We start from the raw sequence: 21,907 nt of genomic DNA, 5'->3' as shown, positions 1-21,907 counted from the left end.
AAGTAGAACTCACAAGCTATGTAAAATGGGTTTAAACATATTCCTCCAAATTTTCTCCACTATAACAGTTCATTATGAGAACTGGTAAAATGAAATGATCTCTCTATTTTAAGAGTGTTCAGATTAAAAAATAACAAATTAATAAGATGATTAATCTAAAGCAAAATTACATTCTATCACTATTTACAAAATACTTATTTAATAATTGTATTGGTTATTAAAGTATTATGATTATTTAGCATAATACTAGTGCCAAGTACTAACATTCTAGTGATATGGATAGGGATGGAGAAGATAACCTCAAATCTAAGGATTGCCTTTTAGAAAAGTTCATAATGACACAGAAGAAAAGGACCCAAAGTATTTCTCACATGTTATGAAGGGGTTCATATGGTTAGGATTCTGTATGGTTAGGATTCTTTTGAGAACATTTTAGACATTATAAAGAGTTCCTAATGGAAATGGTAATCGATAGCACATGCCATTTAATAAGTAATCTTGAACATTTAATATACAAAAAGATCCAATTCCTTAAAGACAAAACAGTCAGCTTTCATGCTCTAGAACACCCTAGAGTCCATTCAGAGTCCTCGTAGTTCAATCATGCTTATAGTTTGTAATTTCGACAGAGTTTCAGATAGTTATTCAAGTAATTAAACAGAAAGGTAGTGTGTCTTTTTTTGATCCAGAAGTATATATTATATAATGTTATTCTATTTCTTGCAAGTACTGAAGTTACAAGAATTCCATAATGATTTTATAAGTAAATAATTAAATATAAATATGGAATTCTAATTTGCAGTATATCTAACTCCATGGTGATTTTCTTTTCTTCTGCTATTTGTAGAAAGTTTTTGTTAGCTAAAAAATCATTATGTTTAATCAGAGAATTCAGGGGTGAATTGTGCATATTATTTTCAGTATTTCAAGGTGTTAATATAGACTTATTCATATTTGTTTATTGCACTTATTAGTAATTATTTTCACTGTTTTTTTTTCTTTTTTGGCTATCAATCTAGAGTGTAGGTTTGTTTCCAAATAGGGTTTATTATTCTAAAAAAGTAAAATATTATATGTGGGAGAGTTCTGTAAACCACTTAAGAGAAAAGAGTAGGTTCATATTCTAGTTTTTTTAATCAAAAAATGAGGAATTATACATGAAAACTGGACATATATTTTCTAATTTTGTTGGAAGATAATGACTGGTCATATTTTTATGTTTTCTTTTTAATGAAGTAATGTTGCCCACCATAAAAATTTGAAAAGTAACACAACTAGTTTTAACATCTTAAATAATTACACATTTTAAATCAACTCCTGGTAATTTTATCTAAAAAGTAATTATTCAAAGTCAATATACACAATTAAGAACCATTTTACTCAAAGACAGAATATTAACTATATTATTCTTTTTTAATTTAAATTTTATTGTAAAGGTAAAGTGGAGAGGAGTTACAGTTACATGAATTAGGTAATGAGTACATTTCCTTTTGAATAGTGTCTCCCCCTCCCTCATTCTCTCCCAATTTTTCCCCCTCTGACTTCCCTTCCCCCAAGTTGTATAGTTCATTTCCAAGGTAAAGTCTAGTGAGAATCACTGCTGAATTGGTTCAATCTTTGTGGCACCCTTTCTGTACTTCCTCATTCCCTCCCCAAATCAGATAAACTTATGTATACAAGACAAAGGGTACAGAAATAAAAAAAAAATTAGTGACAAAAGGTAATAAAAAGGAAAGAAAAAAGGAAAGAAAAAAACGGAAAGAAAGAAAACCTGCAACAGTACAGAAAAAACAACAACAACAACAACCACAACAAACTCTTATTTCCATTTCTTGGAGTACACTTTGATTCTTTTTTTTTTTTTTTTTTGGTCATGGGGCTTGAACTCTGGGCCTGGGCACTGTCCCTCAGCCCTTTAGCTCAAGGTGACCACTCTACCACTTGAGCCACAACATCACTTCCTTGGAGTTCATTTTGATAAGCACAATTTTATATAATCATATACTCATAGTTATGAGCCTTTGTGAACTTCTCTTAAGAATATACTTCTTATCACTGTGTGAATGTTTAGAGTGCTGTCTAATAACCAATATTATCTTAATCTTAATTTACATTTTGTATTGATTATATTTTGTATTGATTATATTTTGTAATGGATTCTTTTTGCGTATAATTTTTAATTCTTGAGGGATGAGAAGTAGAGAAAAAAAGCTATCTTTTTAATTTTACTTCCTTGTTTTCAAGCAGCCTGACTCAAAGGGTCACAGACAGTAAATGAAAATAGCTGACAAAACTAATGTTATATAATACACACATTTCATTCCTTTCTATTTTTACTGAAAAGGCTATGATGTTCATCAAGCTTAATGCCAACCTCAGTGAGTAGAAAGGCAAATAATCAAAATCTGTATTTCTATTTTTGAGGAAAGTGCTCCCATTTTTTAAATCAGCATTTACAAACAGGGCAGCACTGCTAATGTTAATTTTGAGCTGTTTTTTTTATGATCTCTAATTCTTTGATTTGATGTTTTGGTTAACAGATATTCCACATGACATATGACCTTGCTAGTGCGGTGGTAAGGATTTTTAATCTCATCGGCATGATGCTGCTTCTGTGTCACTGGGATGGTTGTCTTCAATTTTTGGTCCCATTGCTGCAGGATTTCCCACCAGATTGCTGGGTGTCACTCAATGAAATGGTTGTAAGTACTTCGTATTATTTTTACCTCCTACCTTTTCAACCTTTTGCCTAAATCATTCAAGTACGTATGCTAGAATAGTCTGCTGCCTCATCCATAAATGTTTAAAGAATTCTTGACTTTGCTTCTATAGATATGAAACCACATGCATTTTGTTCAACACAATTTCATTCTCATGCTCTCTGCAATGTGTATCTTTCAGTACCTATTTTCATAAGATTTGCTCTGTGTGTGTATTGGGACATGTTATATTTCACAAGTACAAATATACACATAATCACGATACATGCTTTATCAAAACTATTCCTCAAATAATTCCTTTTATGTTTTGACCTTTATTTTCTGCTTTTAATATCTCTAAGCAAAGTTGCAGGTATTGTCAAACATACCAAGGCATATTCCTCAGTACACAAAAAATGAGATATGTGTGAAGTTCATTGATGTTTAACACATTATTTTACTGGGAATAACAAGGATTAGTTCATGGAAACGGTGCATTTGGCAATGTTGGCAATAGTTTTAAAGGCATATAATATATATATATATATATATATATATATATATATATATAAATTAGGAATCTAGGACCACCCAATGTTCCACACATGGAATAAGTACGGTTATGATTTTTATTTGGAGCACATTTTGCTTCAAGGTGTTGCATCAAACAATCTTGCTTTATGAGAATGACAAATAAATACTGCATCTGTACCAAATAACAGTTAAATGACATTGGAGCCAATGTTGTACAAAATTCCGCCCCCCCCAGCCCCGTTAGTCAATAGATACATAGTTGTTACACAGAAGAAAGCACTTTATAGCACAACTATACAATGTTTAAATTTACACACACTGCAAACAACATTCCTCTGGCTTCTTTATCTTAACAGTCATATCTTAGTTTTGCAACCCACATGACAACTCCTGCTCTCATCATCTACATGATTACCTGGGAGGTTGTATTAGCAGAACTGAATGTTAGAATCTCATTCCACAATAACTCTACTCCTAATACCTCCACGAGTTTAGACATATCACATAACTTTCCTGCACTTAGACTCTTCAGCTTGGAGTTGAGTATTTAAGATTTGTTCTTCATCTAGATTATCTATTGATTACTTCTGTGTGCAGGCATTATCTCAGGTGTCAAACATACAGTGGAGAATGAAACAATGTCTTTGATAAGCTTGTATTCTAACAAACTTTTATTCATTCCATTTTTTCTTGTTGTGAAACCTACACATATTTTAATAAATGTAAGCCCTTCTATGAAAGAATTCATATTCCTATGAAGTTATGTATACTATCTATTCATATGAATCTGGACTGAGGCTTCTGAAATACAGGCATTACCCAACACTCCTGAACATGGTGAAATACTGCCCTCTTTCTGCTGACCAAGTTGTGTACCTTTGAATGTGAAGCATGTCACAGGAGGCATGCTCTCTTTCTCTCCTTTTGTTGCTTTCACTCCTTCCCTCCCTTTTTCTCTCCCCACCTCTTTCTCCCATACCCTCCTTTGTAGTTACTCAGTGAGTATATTTTATTCCTACTTGATTACTGCCTGTATACATTGACAGAATGTCTTTGAGGAGTAGAAACTAATCACTAAAGAGACACACACGGGGAGTATTTATTTCAATTAGTTTCAATTGGCTGTGGATCAAAACATTTTCAACATAGAGAATCTAATCACTTCAGTTACTTCTAGCTCAAGATTTGTCCTTACAACTATAAATGTATGCTGGAGGTCTTGCTGTCTCTCAGGTAAATGATTTGTTGGAAAAAAAGTATTTATTATATGTAAGCCGCCATATAGAAGTACTACATGAAACTTAAGGTGACTCTGCTATCTATTGATAGTCTAGAAAATGTATAAAGGTGAAATTTAAATATACACATTGTTTTTACAAAATCCATTCAACTCTTTGAAAACTGACGAATGAAACCACATAACTACACTAAAATATCCAAGAAATGAAGTAAATATAAAGGAAATAGGTACTGACGAAATGCACCTCTCTTATCATGAGTTTAAATAATACACATGGATTTCATTTTCTATGCATGACAAATTGTATAGTTATAAAATTGTTAGCTCTAAATAGAAAGTCCTGCCATCATAGAATTTTTAAAACTGTCCTAACAAAAGGTAAGTAATTTGCTGACAAATCATTGTAGCTTTACTATGAAAAAAAAGCATTCATAACTTCTATGAGTTATAATAATAAAGTAGGTCATCATCCTGCTGAGTATTGTGATTTCTCCTTTGCTGTCCTGTTTCTGCCCATTAGGAAAGTCTGCCTGGCAACCATCTATTGAATAGACCCTGGCACCTCACAAAGGAATGTGGTTTGCATACAGTGTTCTTTCTTCTTACTTAGATGCGTATTGTTTATGGGAAAAAACATACCGGAAAATAAAATTTAAATTTCTTATTTCATTTTCAAATATAATTTGCTTTCCAGAAAACCTTTCATTTGAATCATAGTTCTCATTAATAGAGGAAATTTAAAATACTGCTGTTATCTGTTGGTTATAATGAAGTTAAGTTGCCTTAGCAATTCCAAACCAAGGTATAATAAGTCCTAAACATTTGTCCTTATAAACTAGTTATTAAATTTAGGTAACGAATGTCTGAAAGAGATATCATTCATGAAGTTATGTCTTCTAAAAAGTAAAACCAACTAAAACTGAAGAAAACCTCCAAAATATTTGCAGTCTAGTATTTCCCAAAACCCAAATTTACTATCCTTAATAAATTAGCTCTCATATCTTATCTTGAGTTTGTCTTTGAAATTTTTTATTATTAATTTATATTATTGTTGCTCTGGGTGATATATAGAGGGATTGCAATTACAGGAGCTAGGTTATGAGTACTGAGTATGTTTCCTTTCGTACAGTGTCTTTTGTTCCCTCACTCTCTCCCAGTCCTACCCTCCAGTCTCCACCCAGTTGTATAGTTCACTTTTATCAGTATCTAGTGAATTCCACCCTTTTCACCTCAAGTTCTGTACCTTCCCCCTCCCCTTTCAATAATGTACACTTGAATACACCATATATAAGATGAAGAAGACAAAAATCATCAAAAAACTAAAAGCTTCAAATAAAAAAATAGAAAGAGCTCTCTTGTTTCCATATCTTCAAGTTTTAGGATTATATATTTTATGTGATTATGAAGAAACACTCAGGCATTGCACTTTTGTGTTTCTCTCCTAAGACTATTCTCTTTTGGTCTCACTGTGTGTGAGTATCTAGAATCCTTCATAATTCATCATCTTCTAGTGTATTTTAGATCTAATTTCTTCATACCAGAGAGAACATCTGTTATTTGTCTCTCTGAGCTTGGTTTACCTCATTTAACATGATTTGTTCTAGTTCCATCTATTTCCCTGAAAATGACATTATTTTATTCTTTCTAATAGCTTTGAAAAATTCCATTGTGTATAGGTACCACACTTTTTGGATCTACTTATCTATTGGGGGACGTCTCAGATGTCTTTATGTCTTGGCTATTGTGCATAATGCAGCAATGAACATGGATGTGCAGTTATCTTTACCATATCCCCGCTAATGATGTTCAGGGTAGATGCCCAGGAGTGGTATGGCTGGGTCATAGGGATTTGTGTATTTAGTTTTTTTTTTGAAGAACCTTCAGACTGCTATCCAGAGTGGTTGTTCTAGTTTATATTCCCACCAACAGTGCAGTAGGGTTCTTTTTTCCCCTCATCTCCAGCAATATTTGTGGTTGTCAAATTCACAATGTTGGCTAATTTAACTGGGGTGAGATGGAATTTGAGTTGTTTATGGCTGAGGATGATGAGCATTTCCTCATGTGTTGCTTTGCCATTCTTACCTCTTCTTTTGAGAAGTCTCTCCTTAGCTCCCTTGCCTATTTAGTAATTGGTATATTAAGTTTGGGAGGAGTTAGTTTTTTGAGCTCCTTGTATATATTGGATATTAGGCTTTTGCTGGTAAATCCTGCTAATTTGTTTCTGTCGTTGTAGTTTATTACTATGTCCTTAGCTGTTCCGGAATGTAATCCAACTTGTCAATCTCTGTCCTATTTGTTGTTGCCCTGGGACTCTCTTCAAGAAGTGTCTACCTATATGAACAAGTTCTATAGTTTCTCCTACTCTCTCTTGCAGTACTTTCAAAGTTTCAGGTCTGAGATTGAGATTTTTGATCCACTTTGAATTGATGATCCACTTTGAATTGATACAATAAAAGGCCTAGCAAAGCCAAAGCAATTCTAGACAAAAAAAGCAATGTGGGTGGTATCACAATTCTAGACCCCAAACTCTACTACAGAGCTATAATAACAAAAACAGATCAGTTGGCAGACCCGAAGATGAATGGAATAGAATAGCAAGAAATAAAACCATACACTTACAGTTACCTGATATTTAATAAGGGATCCAAAGGCATACAGTAGGGAAAAAAATAACCTCTTAAAAACAGGTGTTGGGAAAACTGAGCAAAATATGCAGAAAGCTAAAAGTGGGTTGATCACCATGCACTAAAATCAATTCAAATTTGCCTTTGAAATATTTTAGAAAGGTGTCTGTTACTTCATCTCACCTGTTCTGTGTGAAATATGTAAACATACAGGTATTTATGCAGTCATTAGTATATGCAGCATATGTATTAGTCATTTAGTATATGTAGTATTTAGTATATACAGCCAGTTCTGTTGTTATTTGGTTATTTGTGAACTTGGCAATTCTGTAACACCATCTACTGTTGAGTGCAGCAGATTTTATTAATAAAAACTTACCAATTATACTGTCATAAATATCTTTAAAAGTACTTTAATATTCAAAAACCAACATTGAGAACATAGTATGAATTAGGAAACAGATAAAATATATGTCAAAAGTCATACAAGCCAAGCACTGGTAGCTCACAGCTGTAATCCTACCTACTCAAGAGCCTGACATGTGAGGATTGTTCTTTGAAGCTATCCTGGGAAGGAATATCTGTGATATTATTATCTCTATTAACCACCAAAAACCCGGAAGTACAGATATTGCTCAAGTAGTAGAGCGCTAGCCTTGAGAACCAATGCTCAGGGACAGTGCCTAGACCCCTAGGACCAGCACAAAAAAAATGTCAGGCAAGAGTTAGTGGTCAAACTGGAGTTAAGCTAGCAGATTTTACTTGCAATCTCTATTCCCACAAGTATATGAATCAAAATTCTCTTCCCTTTCATTGTTTTTCACTTTAAGTATTATCTTAACACCCTGTAATTTGCTACTGAAATGGAGAAAAAAAATGTATAGCTTAGCAAAACCTGTCTTAAAGAAGTAGTATGAATAATAATTGTAATTAACTTGCACTCTTAGATTATCAGCACTGTATTTCATAGTTTTGACAGGATGATTAAAAATTCTAAATTAAAATATAAGATTTACCGTGTTAGGTTTATGATATATTTTTAACAGTTATTGACCTAATTGGAGAATACTGTCAGATCCGTATGCCATCTATGTAGAAATATAGCATGCTAGGGAATATTGGAATAATTCTATTGTATAGAAACATTAAGAGAAAGGAATAGAAACATTAAGAGAAAGGAATTGTTAAGAGTATAGTAGAGGATATGAAGCTGGTAAGTGGAGGAAGTTTTGGTACAACATAGAACTGGAGAAGGTCTTCAGTGATGCTATCTGGACACTTACTTTCATTAGTACACAATACTGATGACTGTTTGCTTTGTCTCTTTGATACACAAAACATAATGCAAATTGTGAAGGTCCACTTCAACCACAGTTATAGAACTCATTGGTTAGGGCTAAGTAATGAACACCTGAAAGGAAGCATGTAAGTAACTTTACACTAATTTAAACTAAAGAAGTAGTTAATCATGATTATGCCCTGGAACTAGATTACTTAGATTCATCTTCTGTTCTCATATGTTCTAGCTATGTGATTGTGGACAAGTTACTTAACATAATTGTAACTTAGTTCCTTCTATAAAGTAAGAATCTTAATCATAATTACCATACAGAATTTTGAGGGAAACAATATATTTCACATTTAAAATACTAGAACATACCTTACTACATTTCTCAGCTCCAAAACCACAGGTTATTATAAAAAATTGTAGTTTGTACGACTTCGTTTTTGTTTTTATGTTGGCATACAATATTCTCATTTAAAAAATAGTTGTTTAAGGAAGCTGTGAATACTCAGATATAATTTAGTCCAGAAATATGAATAGAAAAGGCACAGAGTGAAAAAATTTGTGTAAACCTGGCTAAAAAATCCAACAGAATTCAGATGTGGAACTTTGCTTTTATTTTGCTACGACCTACAGAATACTAAACAAAAAGCCATAACCCACTGGCATATCTCCAAAGAGAGACACATAAATGGAATTCAATCATGTTAGAGGAAGATTAGGAATTACAGAATCCTCTGCTTGGTATCCAGAGAGTAGTAATAAATAAAAGAATATAAGTGGAATACTTTGAGTCTCTTAAATATTGTCACCTGTTGAGATAAAATATGTAAAACTGAGTAGACTAAAGACAATTTTAGAGAAACTGAACTCTTCAAGCATTAGTTGGGCACTACAAATGAGCTCTGGCTCCAGGATCACAGGAATTACATACCAAAGAGTCGAATGTTAGAGAAGAAAGGCTGGCTCACTTGCATAGTGCTTTTCACAATCCATAAAGTGAGGAGAACTGTGTGTCCCTGGAATATGAAAGTCATGTGTGAGTTCACAAAGTCACAATGACAAAAAATGAGTCTCACAATGTTTTCTGTTAGTTATAGATAATATTAAGCACTAATTTATGAAAGAAAATATCCCAGAACAACTTGAATTGGTAGTTCTCTGTGGTTGGAACAAGAACTGCCTGAAGGAAATCAAGTCATGTCAGATTCAAACTCCTCTCCATTTTGTCCCTTTTATATATATGATAATATAGGGGGCAGGGCTTTTGAAAGCCTTGTTAAGTAAATGTACCAGACAGTATTACTCAGTATTGACTTTATTAGTATCAAACATTTCAAGTAATGCACTTATGTGAGGATTTTTGCAAGGTACTTTGTACATCATTATGAAATATTTAGAGTAAGAAATACCAGAACTGAATGGGATCATAGTTGGCTGAATAACTATTTCTTGCTCTCACATCATAAAGAGCAACAGGTGTAGATCAACATAGAAGAAAATATCATGTGAATAGTACATACAATCATGTATAGAGTTATCAAGAAAATGAAACTATTTAGCTATATACTGGAAATTAAAATTTTGAAACATGATAATGGATTTATGCATATACAATTATATGTATATACAATACATATACCTATATGTTGCATATTATTTCAATATAGGAGAGATCCCATGTCTCTCACAGTAGTTTCTAAACATTATAATGGAGCTAAAAGATTGCTACACCTAGTGTGATCATTGCTGTTGACATGTCATGCCACAATACATTACTCCTGAATATTTATGGTGAGGATAATGTAAACAAATAGAATATGCTTCCACTCAACAAATACTGCCTTATCTAATGTACGTAAGACTCAATAATGCAAGTAAAAGTTTATGTAACTGATTTATGTACCTACTACGCAGTACTTGTTATTGCTATTTCAGAGGTATTTCTACTTATAAAACACAAAGTTTACTGTAAAACATATGCCCTGTTAGCTGGGCAACAGCCTCACCCAGATCATGTTTACTATACCACCTGACTGTATCAGAAGGCCAAGTAGAGTGACTGGCCTCTGCTATTTACGGTGGTAAATTCATGGTGATACATCTCAAAATATATCCCTTAACTTTCCATGCAAATATACCTATATATCATTTGATAAATTGTTATTTTTACCAAAGCAACAAGCATCCCTCCAAAAGAAACACTCCAAACAAATCATCTTGATTTACAGTACTAGCTTATCAGTTTTCTATTGTGAAACTGATCAAAAATAGTTGACAGAGTGGAGACCATGAGTATGCATATGTGATTTAGCACAATATCCCAACTAGAAGAATTTCCATTTTCTATTCCTTTTTCAAAAGAAAAATGGGATAAAAGAATATGAAATGTAACCTGATAAAAATAAGGAAAAATTGCATTTGTTCACAATAACTGCTCAAGTGGACTAGTCTGAGTGATCTCATTCACCTGAATTTATATTTGTAAAAAATATTGTAACTTAGCTCGCTATTTGTTTCAATATAATATGAAAAATTATTAAAAAGTTATTAAGTAGATATAATTACTAAAAGCTTCTTATACATAATTTTTTAAAATGACAGACATTAAATCAATCAGTTTCCTGAAGAATGCTATATTGCTGCAAGGAGAAAAGTACTGTGTCTGTATTGTTATGATGTTAGAGAACAATTTTATATCTGTTGCAAATTTTCTCAAAGTTAATACCACATCTCCTTCATTTCTCATGTTACCTATTGATAAGGGTATTTTGATGTCCAACTGTAATTAATAACTCAACGTCTAAAGCTTTACTGCATCCATAGACATAGTAGAGAGTTATGTGTCTCCAGGGACATAAATTCAAGCTTTCCGTTCTACATATCTCTGATTAACATAAGCATTTTAAATGATGGGCTGTGCAGCAGTATCTTCATGACAGTGACAAGATCAAAATATATTCAGATTCTCAAATTTATTTAAGAATTACTTTTCAGTTTTAAATGTGGTATTTAAGTTAGACTCAAAAATATCTCAGAAAGTATTGCATTTGCACGTATATAAATAACTTCTCATACAAGAAGATCAACTTGCAAGAGATTACGATGCACAAATACTATTACATTTATTTATTTGTTTATTTACAAATAACTTATATTTCCTGATCTAGTGGAAAAACAGATTAATAAAATAGTCTTGCACCAACATGTTTTCCCCCTCCAGAAAAACTGACCATACACAAACAGCTATAAAATACAATGTCAGTGTCAGGTGACACAAATCCTATTGAAAAATCTAAGGCAGGAGAGAAGAACACTGTGACCTGGGTCAAGAAGATTTATTTAATATAGAAAAGTTTATAGAAGCCATCTCTGAAAAGGTGACATTTGGGCAGAAAACTGAAGGAAATGACTGAAGAAGTTATGCATGTGTGAGAAAAGCAGTCCAGGAAAATATTAATGGTATAGCTGGAGTGGAAATTTTTGAGAATGAAAAAATGGGGTGAAATGCAAAGCTAGATGAGGCCTGATTAGCTTTTCTGAGAAAGGATGCCTATTTACCTAGTTCACAGAATGAGCTACAGCACCAGGTACTAAGGCAAAAGGGTATGAGCAAATGTCTAAGCTAGTCAACAGCAACTTGTTCAGAACAGAATAATGGTTAGTAGTACACAATCAACGTTTGCGACACTTAACACAGAGCAACACAGCAGCACATCCAGTTTGATGCAGATTAGTGAGGTCCACATACATGGATTGCAGTTCCCTGTATTTTGGGGATAGTAAGTCACTTAGAAGCTACATGAAGATATAAGACTTGTTTGAATACACGTGTGACATAATTTCTAGCACCGGGGAGTAACCTTCACAGAGGCATGTGTTTGTGTAGTCATGTGTGTTAGAGATACTAAGTACATAATTTAGATAGAGTCACTAAGCAGCACATGTGTTATACTGTCAAGTGGTCATTTAGGAAGAATCACTTTAATTATGTCCACCAGTTCACACTACTGTCCATTCTGTGCCATTCACTATTGTAGGCACTATTATCCCTCCCTGGGAATTCAACATTCAAATTTGACTAGTTATGATATAGGGGAAAATGGAGGATAAACTCTACTTCTTTAAGCGTTATGATTTGTGAAGTAAAACTTGGCACTGGATTTCTGGCACTGTTGATCCTTTTTGGATAGTTGAGCTCTTTGTTTTTTCTGTCTTCACTGAAGGGTTCTCAACTCTTAGCTCAAACAGAGCCCTGTTCTGTCAATGTATATAAGTTTATGAAGTATCAATGTATCATTTTCTTTTTATCTTTCTTGTAGTGTCATCCTTCAATAGCATCTCTTTCAAGAAGTCATTCTTTAAATATTCAATGTACTTGCCTTATAACAAATAAAGTCACTGTAAATCAATTTTTAAAACTTCTGTAACCATTAAAATAATATACTGTTGGTAAGATGGCTTCTTATAACATTGCAGAGAATGTTCAAAGCTTATGATTCATAATACAGGGATAATCCCATGTAAATAAAACAAATGTCTTTTAATATAAACAGATTGGAATTTACCTGAATTTTTGCTAAGGAAGATAAAAGGTAACACAAATATGCAAGTTTCCTTCATTAACGTGCTTGTCTTACATCCTTTCTTTAGATGAAAAGTTCACCAAGGGGGAAACCAAAGGAACAGCGATATACACAGGACAACATGTTGCAATGATCTGTACAACTTGTGGAAGGGTGGGGGGAGGGAAAGTAGGAGAAAAATGAGGGCAGGGGTAACAAGTTTGACAAGAAATGCACTTATTACCTTACTTACCTCTGTACATCACCTTGACAATAAAAATTTAATTAAAAAAAGAAAAATCACTAAAGTATCAAATACCTATGCATTTAATTTGAATATTAAATTATCATTTACCCATTACATTTTCTCAATAATAATATATTTTATAATTTAAAATTTTATATTGTTGGGCTGGGAAGGTGGCTCAGTGGTAGAGCACTTGCCTTGCATGCCTGAGGCCCTGGGTTCGATTCCTCAGCACCACATAAGCAAAAAGAAAAAAGCCAGAAGTGGCACTGTGGGTCAAGTGGTAGAGCTCTAGCCTTGAGCTGAAGGGCTGAGGGACAGCGCCCAGGCCCAGAGTTCAGGCCCCATGACCGGACCCAAAAAAATTTTTTATATTGTTATATATGTGCAATAAATACATAATATATAGATTTGCATTCAAGAAGATAGTCTCCTGAATTAATTATAGTTAAATTTCCCTAAAAAGAGAAAACAGAACTTTAACTAATAAAGAAAATATTTCTTATTAACCTTTCTGATGAGACTTTAGTGGGCTATTGGTAGTTGAAATAATAAATTTATCAATTCATTAGATTTAAATACTGTTGGACTGGGGTCTTGGCTCATCTAGTAGACTACCTGCCTTGCAATTGTGGGCTCTCAGTTCAAACCCTAGCATCCACAATTATCTCAATAAATAGTACTTCATTAAAATCCATTAATGGAATGAAAATGCGTATAGATTTTCCCCTAAAATATATCTTCCTATTCTTTATGAGCTACACATTTTCTATTAACAAAAGAAATATATACCAAAAGCTTAAAGAGAATCCAGACTGGCACATCATTCTTTCGTGTGATTGCTGTCTTACCAGGTATTTGCTGCCACTGCTGAAATTGTCACTGAAATAGTTGCATAGAGGAACAATTTAAGTAGTAATTCTTCTTGTAGCTAGGGTTGTAACAACTCTCATAGACAAAATTGAAATCATACTCCTCTTTCTTTTTGGTTCTTTAATAATTATGCTTATTAATTAGGAACCCTGATGTCCACACAATCTCATTTTCTTTGACAACTTCGAAGCACATGATGCTCTCCCTAATATTATAACAAAGGAACTGGGCTGTGGTCAACACCATCTACTCGTCGAACTGAGACTTCCATGCCTGTAACTGTCATTTTATCTCAGTATCTGGGACATCAGTGTCTAGCTAATCAGTTTTCATTCTTCTTTCTAGTTTATTTGTGACCTTGCACATCTTCACATGGTGTACCATCCATCTCACAATTGTTCTGCTCACTGGTATTCATGGAAGTTGTTCTGGGATGCCAATAAAATATGGCAGAAATGATGATGGTATGCCACTTCTGAGATCAGATCACATTCTTTTTTATAACCTTTTTCTCCTGGTTTATCTGCTGTAGGAAGTCAATGGTCATGTGTCCTCTGCTCTTTATGACTCATAAAGAATTAACAAAACTTCTAATCCAAAGTTTTCACTTTCTGAACTGCTTAATCTTCTAAGTAGAATGCATTTCCTGTGGCCCTTCTTGACTCATTTAACATAGGACCTAGATCATTCATATTTAACTTAAGCTATTTTTTTCCATTCAGATCTGAGGACAAACCAAGGGATTTTTACCTACTAGGCAAGTGTTCTTCTAAATTCCTAACAATGATATTTAGTATTAGAATTCAAACAAATCTGCTAATATTTTTCAATAAATAAATGTGCAAATAAAAATTAAAGCCTAACTGATCTGGCTGACACAGAGTGGGGTCATAGAGCACAGGCTCCATTTCTCTGATAGCACTGCTGAGAACATGATATAGCAACAAAACAGATTCAGTGCTTCCTACAGCCACTGCTTTTATATCATTTCAAAGACACTCATCAACCATTTAATTAGATAGATAGATAGATAGATAGATAGATAGATAGATAGATAGATAGATAGATAGATAGAGAGAGAGAGAGAGAGAGAGAGAGAGATAGACAGATATAGTATATGCTACTTGCCATGAAATGGAAAGTTAAATGTTTCATTTATACCTCTTTTCATTCATAAACACTTTCCTTTTTATTACACATGAATAACTTAGCACTATTTCATTATTGTATCATAATATGTAACCTCTTTGTGGTGACCTACATCAAAATTTAGGGGGGTTACTATGGGCGTAGTAAGTACAAGACCTCCTGTTGTCTTAAGCAACATATGTTTGATCTAAAAAGAACATGTGGAATATTTTATGTAGTTACTTTAGTTTGGGTAAGAAATTTGTTATTGGTTGTATGTGTTGGGTTTAGTGAGAACTCACTTGACAAACCTAAATTCTCTGAATAATCTAGTGACAATATGAAATAAAACTGTGGGAATGGGCATATGTGGGATGTGAGGAGACTTTCCTGCTTATAGTTCACAAGCCATACAACAGATTGCATATGTGCTGTCTATATATGCAAATATATATGCATTATGTGTATGTGAGTTGCATATTTGTAAATAGAGAGGAAAATGAAGTTGGAAGTGGTTTTTTTACAACACAAATGGAATAATTCAAGAAGTCCAGCTGAAATATTGAAATAATACAGACTTTATTGTAGGCGAATTTTCTAATTGGCATAAAATTTGTTATTTTAATTGATCTCTGAGATCTTTTTTCACATATTTATGAGCATTAAATATAAAGAATGTGAGAATTTTGATTGGTAGAATCTAGGTTATCAAAATCTTAAGTAGTCCTTTTCCTTTTCATTGTAAATGGATTTTTAAAAAATAATTTTTATTTTTCAAATTAACATACATTAATAGTAAGAGAGGCTTATCTGTGATAATTCTATACATGCATATATATACTTTGAACAATTTCACCCTTTCTATTATATGAGCATAAATCTATATTCTACCTTGGAAAATGTTATAAATAGCTAGTTTGTCATTTTCAGTCTAACAGATCTTTGTAATTTGTTTTTATTTTTACCACTAAAAATTATTTATCTAAACTATTTTATAATACAAAATATTTTAGTATTTCCTTGATTTTTTTTTGTTGGTGGTGGTTTTTTTTGTTTTGTTTTTGTTTTTGTAAGTTGTGGGGCTTGAACCCTGGGCTTGGGAACTGTCCCTCAGCTCTTCAGCTCAAGGCAAATGCTCTACCGCTTGAGCCACAGTGCTACTTCTAGTTTTCTAGTAGTTTATTGAAGATAAGTCTCACAGACTTTCCTGCCCAGTTTGGCTTTGAACTGTGATCCTCAGATCTCAGCCTCTTGAGTAGCTAAGATTACAGGTGTGAGCCACTGGCACCAGGCTGATAGTTTTTAATCATGTTCCTGGAATTTATTTATCAAAAGTATAAAGCGGTTGCATTGGTTTTATCCTTTGTCCTTTGTCTCACCAGCAATACTCACAAGATACGATGTTGGAAATGAACTTTACAACTTTGGTGGTGGGGGGAATCAGGGGTGAAGGAAAGTAGGCGAATAGGAGGTAACAATGCTCAACAAGAAATGTGTTTATTACATTACTTGTGTAACTATTACCTCTCTGTACAACACCTTTACAAATTCAATTAAATTAAAAACACTAAAAAACAAAAGTGAAAATTTGTCTCATCATCACAATTTTACATATTTTCTTTTTCAAAAATTAATTATATTTCAGAATAAGTAATTTTTGAGAAAGTTAGGTAATAATTGACTTTTGAAAGCCTTAAGTGAAATATGTATTTAATATATTAACTCTGTTTTAAAGCGATATCTCAGAAGAAGAACATTTTACATTGATAATATATGATGCCTTAGATATCAATGGCAATATCAATAGATTGGAAAATTATTTCATTTTCTTCAGTAATGAATTTCCCTCTTAATATATTAATGATTGGATTGTGTAATTTATGAAACTATAGCATAAATTATAGCTTGGCTTACCTAAATATTTTCTTCTTCTTAAAAATATAATTAGAAGTATTTTATGCTAATAAGTAGAAGAGTATGAATGGATATCTTCATTTACCTATACTATATACTCTTATGCTATTATTATATGAATATAAGTAAATATCTTTATTAACCTTGACTCTTGGTCTTCTTTCATTAGTCTCAACATAGAGTATTACAATTTTAAGTTCTAGTTTAATCTAATCTGCAAATACAATATTTTTTGTGATCTAAGGCCTTTATTATATGAACCACAATATAGTGAAACGTCAATACAATGCAATTCAACCTTTTCTTTTTTATTTCATCTCAGGTTGTACAGAGAACTGAAATAGCACATTGTATTTTATCTGACACAGAAAAACTGCCATTCTAACCTTTCTACCATTCTGCTACATCACTCCCATCTCAAATTTGATTTTGAAATGCTGCAGGGTATCAATAACAGTTATTTAGAAATACATGAAATATTATTAAATCATTATAAATCATATTACATGTTTAAAATTTTTAATAGCCTTTATTGCTAGTAAATTACTTATGTACAAATTAGCTATTAAACACTAAAATATAAATTTTACTTGTGTATTTTACACATTCATGAAAGTACAGTGTAAATTAGAGTGAATGCTTCTCATTATTTCAAGTTAACATTAAAAGACTGAAAAGTGTCATAATGGAGAAATAGTAAGATTCTAAGTGACTCTTGAGTTGAATAACCCTAATCTTAAATAAAATTGAATCCAAATCATTAACATTAAAAGAAAAATTGACTTCATAGCAAAAAAACATTTCTAAAACTTAGTTTGTATTCTGCTACTTACCTTTCATATAATGGGATTACTTGGAGAAGGTTTATAAGGTTATTTACCAATGGTATTTCCATTCCATGGCAGGGGTTTTACATTTGGTATCTAATGTAGCCCATTTAGTATTTCTACTAATTTTATCCACAGAAAAAGAATAAAAGGCAGAGAAGCTTTGGGAAGACTAAGTGATACTCAATATAAAACTGTTAGCGTAGGGCCAAGATTTTACTTAAGACCTATCACACAACAAAATGTGCCTTTTTCATCTGTGGTACAGATTTTACTGGCCAAAGACATAATGTTCTCTTCCCATTAATGGCCAACAATTTTAAAAATGGAGAGTCATCAAAGAGCTACCTGAATTCAATCATAGCAAAATAGGATATGGCAAATTGTATCAGGTCCTGAAACACTCCATGGTATTTTATATGAAATAAGAACAATATCTTTATTATTGTATTCTAATTTGAGTCTAGTAGCTGTATCAACATTTACTAACAGACAATTTTATTTTTTGGTACTTAAACTTAAAGAATTGTTTCCCAGCATATATATCAAACTTCATGATTGACCTTACATGCATTTTACACAACGTTTTAGTTGCAAAGATTTTAGCAATAACTATATTCAAAAACACATTCACATGATTCCAATGTAATTGAACCATACTCACTAGAAAAGGATACTCACTCTTAGAAAACATTTCCTCATTGTAAATTGAATGGATTGAATGAATGGTAAATTTTCATCATAAACCTACATCTTAGCCAAATGTAGCTGCTTTGCAAGCGAATTCATAGGAAAACTAGGAGATGCTTGAATAAAATTGGAGAACGATCCAGGTTGTTCCTAAATACAGAAAACACAGAAGGTCTTTGTTTTATAACAAGTTAAAACTTTTTGTCATGAAAAACTAATAGAATGTTCTGTGAACAGTAGCCACCTTTGTGTGTGTGTGTGTGTGTGTGTATTGACATTAAGAGTAGGAATTTGTGATGTATTCAGTCCTTGATATCTTAGTATTTTAGAAATAAGCAGCTTTAAAATAAACACTTCACTTTTTGGAAGAAAAATACAGCTGACAAGGGCTATCTATATAGAAGTCAACTCCTACAAAACGTTAGTATGCAAAATACATTTAAAACTGGCTCATGTAAAACAAAACTGCTTCAAATTTCCTTGTATAACCACTTTGGAAAGCAGTCTGGAGGGTCCTTAGAAAGCTAAAGATTGACCTCCCTTACGACCCAGTCATACCACTTCTAGGCATCTACACTGAACAACAGGAACCAATATACAAGGACACGTGCACCTCCATGTTTATTGCAGCACTGTTCGCAATAGCTAGGATATGGAAACAACCTAGATGCCCCACCACAGATGAATGGATCCAAAAATTGTGGTATCTATACACAATGGAATATTATGCAGCCATTAGAAATGACAAAATAATGGCATTTGCAGGGAAATGGATGGAGCTAGAAGGAATCATGTTGAGCGAGGTAAGCCAAGAACAAAGAGACAAACGGTACATGGTCTCCCTGATAAGTGGATGCTAAATCCAAAATGTTAGGTGATACGACAAAACTAACAGGACTTAAGAAACAAAGAACTCCCGCTCATCTGGTTGAACCACTACTAAATATCCCCATGCTGCTGATCACAAATATGGTATATAACATGTGAACACTGTTATATATTACACACTGTGATAGACAATTTGCTCCAGGAAAGTTAGAATGAACTTGTGACTTTGAAATTATGTAATCACTTAATCACAATCAAAAAAAAAAAAAAAGAACCTCGGGGAAGGGAGGGAGGGAGGGGATGGTAGGGGGAAAACAATGGAGGGGGTAACAATGTTCAAGAGGAAGTGTACTCATAACCTCACTCATGTAACTGTAACCCTCTGTATAGTATCTTTATAATAAAAAAATTTTCCTTGTATATAATTCATATAATTCTAAAATATTATACATACATATTACACTAATACTATAATTATTTAATATGAAGCAAATGAGTCTACCAATATGTCTTTCATACTGTCATATAATGTGCAAATTTTTGTTGCATTCTGATTTCAGGTTAAACTTTCATTTCATCTGTATTATAGTTTAGATTTTTCCTTTTCTATTGTTTAGCGTTAGATTGGGAAAGACAAGTACATATTCAGATGAAACATTCTTAGACAGGGTCCTCTTTTAATGGCAGTACTGAGAACTGAACCCAAGACCTTGCACTTGCTAGGCAAACCATGCTACCACTCCATCCATACCTCACCCCTCCATTTCACATTTTAGTTTATTTTTCAGATAAGGTCCTTCACTTTTGTCAGTTGCTTCACAATTGAGTCCTCCTACCTCTGTCTCCCAAGTGGCTGAGGTTATACTTATGTGCTTTCATGCTCATCCAAATATTCTTAGATCGTTTTCATGAGCAGAGATAAGAATGCTGCTTCTAGAAGAGAAATGAGAGGTTTTTGTTACTGACTGACAATGCACTTTTTCTGCATAATCCACTAATTTCTAGTGGTCCCAATGAAATAGTTATTAAAAGAGAAAAAGAGATAGAGCAGAGAGAGAGAGAAACAGAGATAGAGACAGAGAGACAGAGAGAGCATCAATACATTAATCACATCCATTATATCACCCACAATTCATTTACATGGTTTGTCGCTCCCATTCCAACATTTAATTCATATTAACTACAGAGAGGCTTGAAGATGAAGAAAGGACATTGAAGAACCTTATTCATCATGGCTCAGAAGTATGAATATCTAGTATCTATTTTCTTATTTCCACAGAATTAAAATGACTCTATTCAACACTCATCTTTGCTTCTACATAATGTTCTAATTTGCCATATGTTTTTATGTGTGTTCCATGTTCCATCCTCAAGATCTATGTTTCCAGCCATCATTCATACTCAAGGTTCAGATGAAATATCCTAACTTTCTAGCCTTCATTTCCTCTGATTTGTTTTTGTATGCGGTTGTTCAATCTAATAGATAAATAAAAATCAATCACAATGGCCCAGAATTCTAAGGATCTGTCTCTTCTTAAATTCATTTTGAACTTTGTGATAATGTTTATTCAGAATTCTTTCGTAAATATGTTCCATCGTAGTCTTTCAGTTATTTCTTTGATAACACTCACTGGGGATTAGATTATTTTGACTTCTCAATATTCATTCCTGATCACCCTCATGTGAAATAACCTTGGCCATATCCATAACTAAATCACTAGGAGGTACTTGAAGGTTCTATTTGAAACCTTAATGTGAGTGTTAACATACTGCCAAGAATTTCCCTGTAGTTATTTCATGCTTTTGGAATCATTTCTAAGGATTTGGTGAATATTATTGGGTGGTACTAGGGCTTTAACTCAGGGTTTTATGGAGGTAGATTTGTGAGTTTGACACTTGAGACATCATCTCATTCCATTTTGCTCTCATTATATTTCAGATAGAGTTTCACTTCTTGCCCAGGGCTAGCCAAGGACAGTTAGCTTCCTACCTCTGCCTTCTGTGTAGTTGATATTTCAGGATGTATCACCGCGCACTTGCTTTTTGACATAGGATTTCAGTAACAGAATGGAGACAAGCAAAGTTTTCCCCATTGTCCCATCTTGTATTTGGGATTACAAGTGTGTGTTACATTAATGAAAATTTTCTGACTTTATTGAGTAATGTAAGAAATGAATGCCACAGTTAGAATTGGGTGCACATAAAGTATACAAATACTTTTTGTATGATATATAGGTGAGAAGGCACAAACAGTTAAGAGTTGGCTTGCTTGATAGGAAATGTACTCATTACCTTGCTCATGTAATTGGAACCCCTCTGTATGTATTTTCACAATAAAAAAAGACAAAGTTTAATTTGTATAAAGGTTTCCTACTATCTTATGCACTAAAGTTATTTTAAAGGTTTAGAAATCACAAGTCATCCAATATCTCTTATTATTATTCTAAAACAAC

The 21,907-nt window shown here is 33.0% G+C and overlaps 1 protein-coding gene across 1 annotated transcript in view; it reads left to right on the top strand.

Moving 5' to 3' along the window:
* Nucleotides 1-21,907, top strand: part of Hcn1 (hyperpolarization activated cyclic nucleotide gated potassium channel 1) — a 285,847-nt gene that overhangs the window by 164,195 nt on the left and 99,745 nt on the right. The window contains 1 exon segment of the mRNA XM_042690598.1: nt 2,541-2,702. Within this exon segment, the coding sequence (XP_042546532.1) occupies nt 2,541-2,702 (162 nt within the window).

Source organism: Dipodomys spectabilis, unplaced genomic scaffold (genome assembly GCF_019054845.1).
Source record: "Dipodomys spectabilis isolate Male_0828 unplaced genomic scaffold, ASM1905484v1 ptg000138l, whole genome shotgun sequence".
NCBI classification, from domain to species: Eukaryota; Metazoa; Chordata; class Mammalia; order Rodentia; family Heteromyidae; genus Dipodomys; species Dipodomys spectabilis.
The sequence above is the reverse complement of the archived record's forward strand: the minus strand, read 5'-3'. Positions and strand labels throughout refer to the sequence as shown.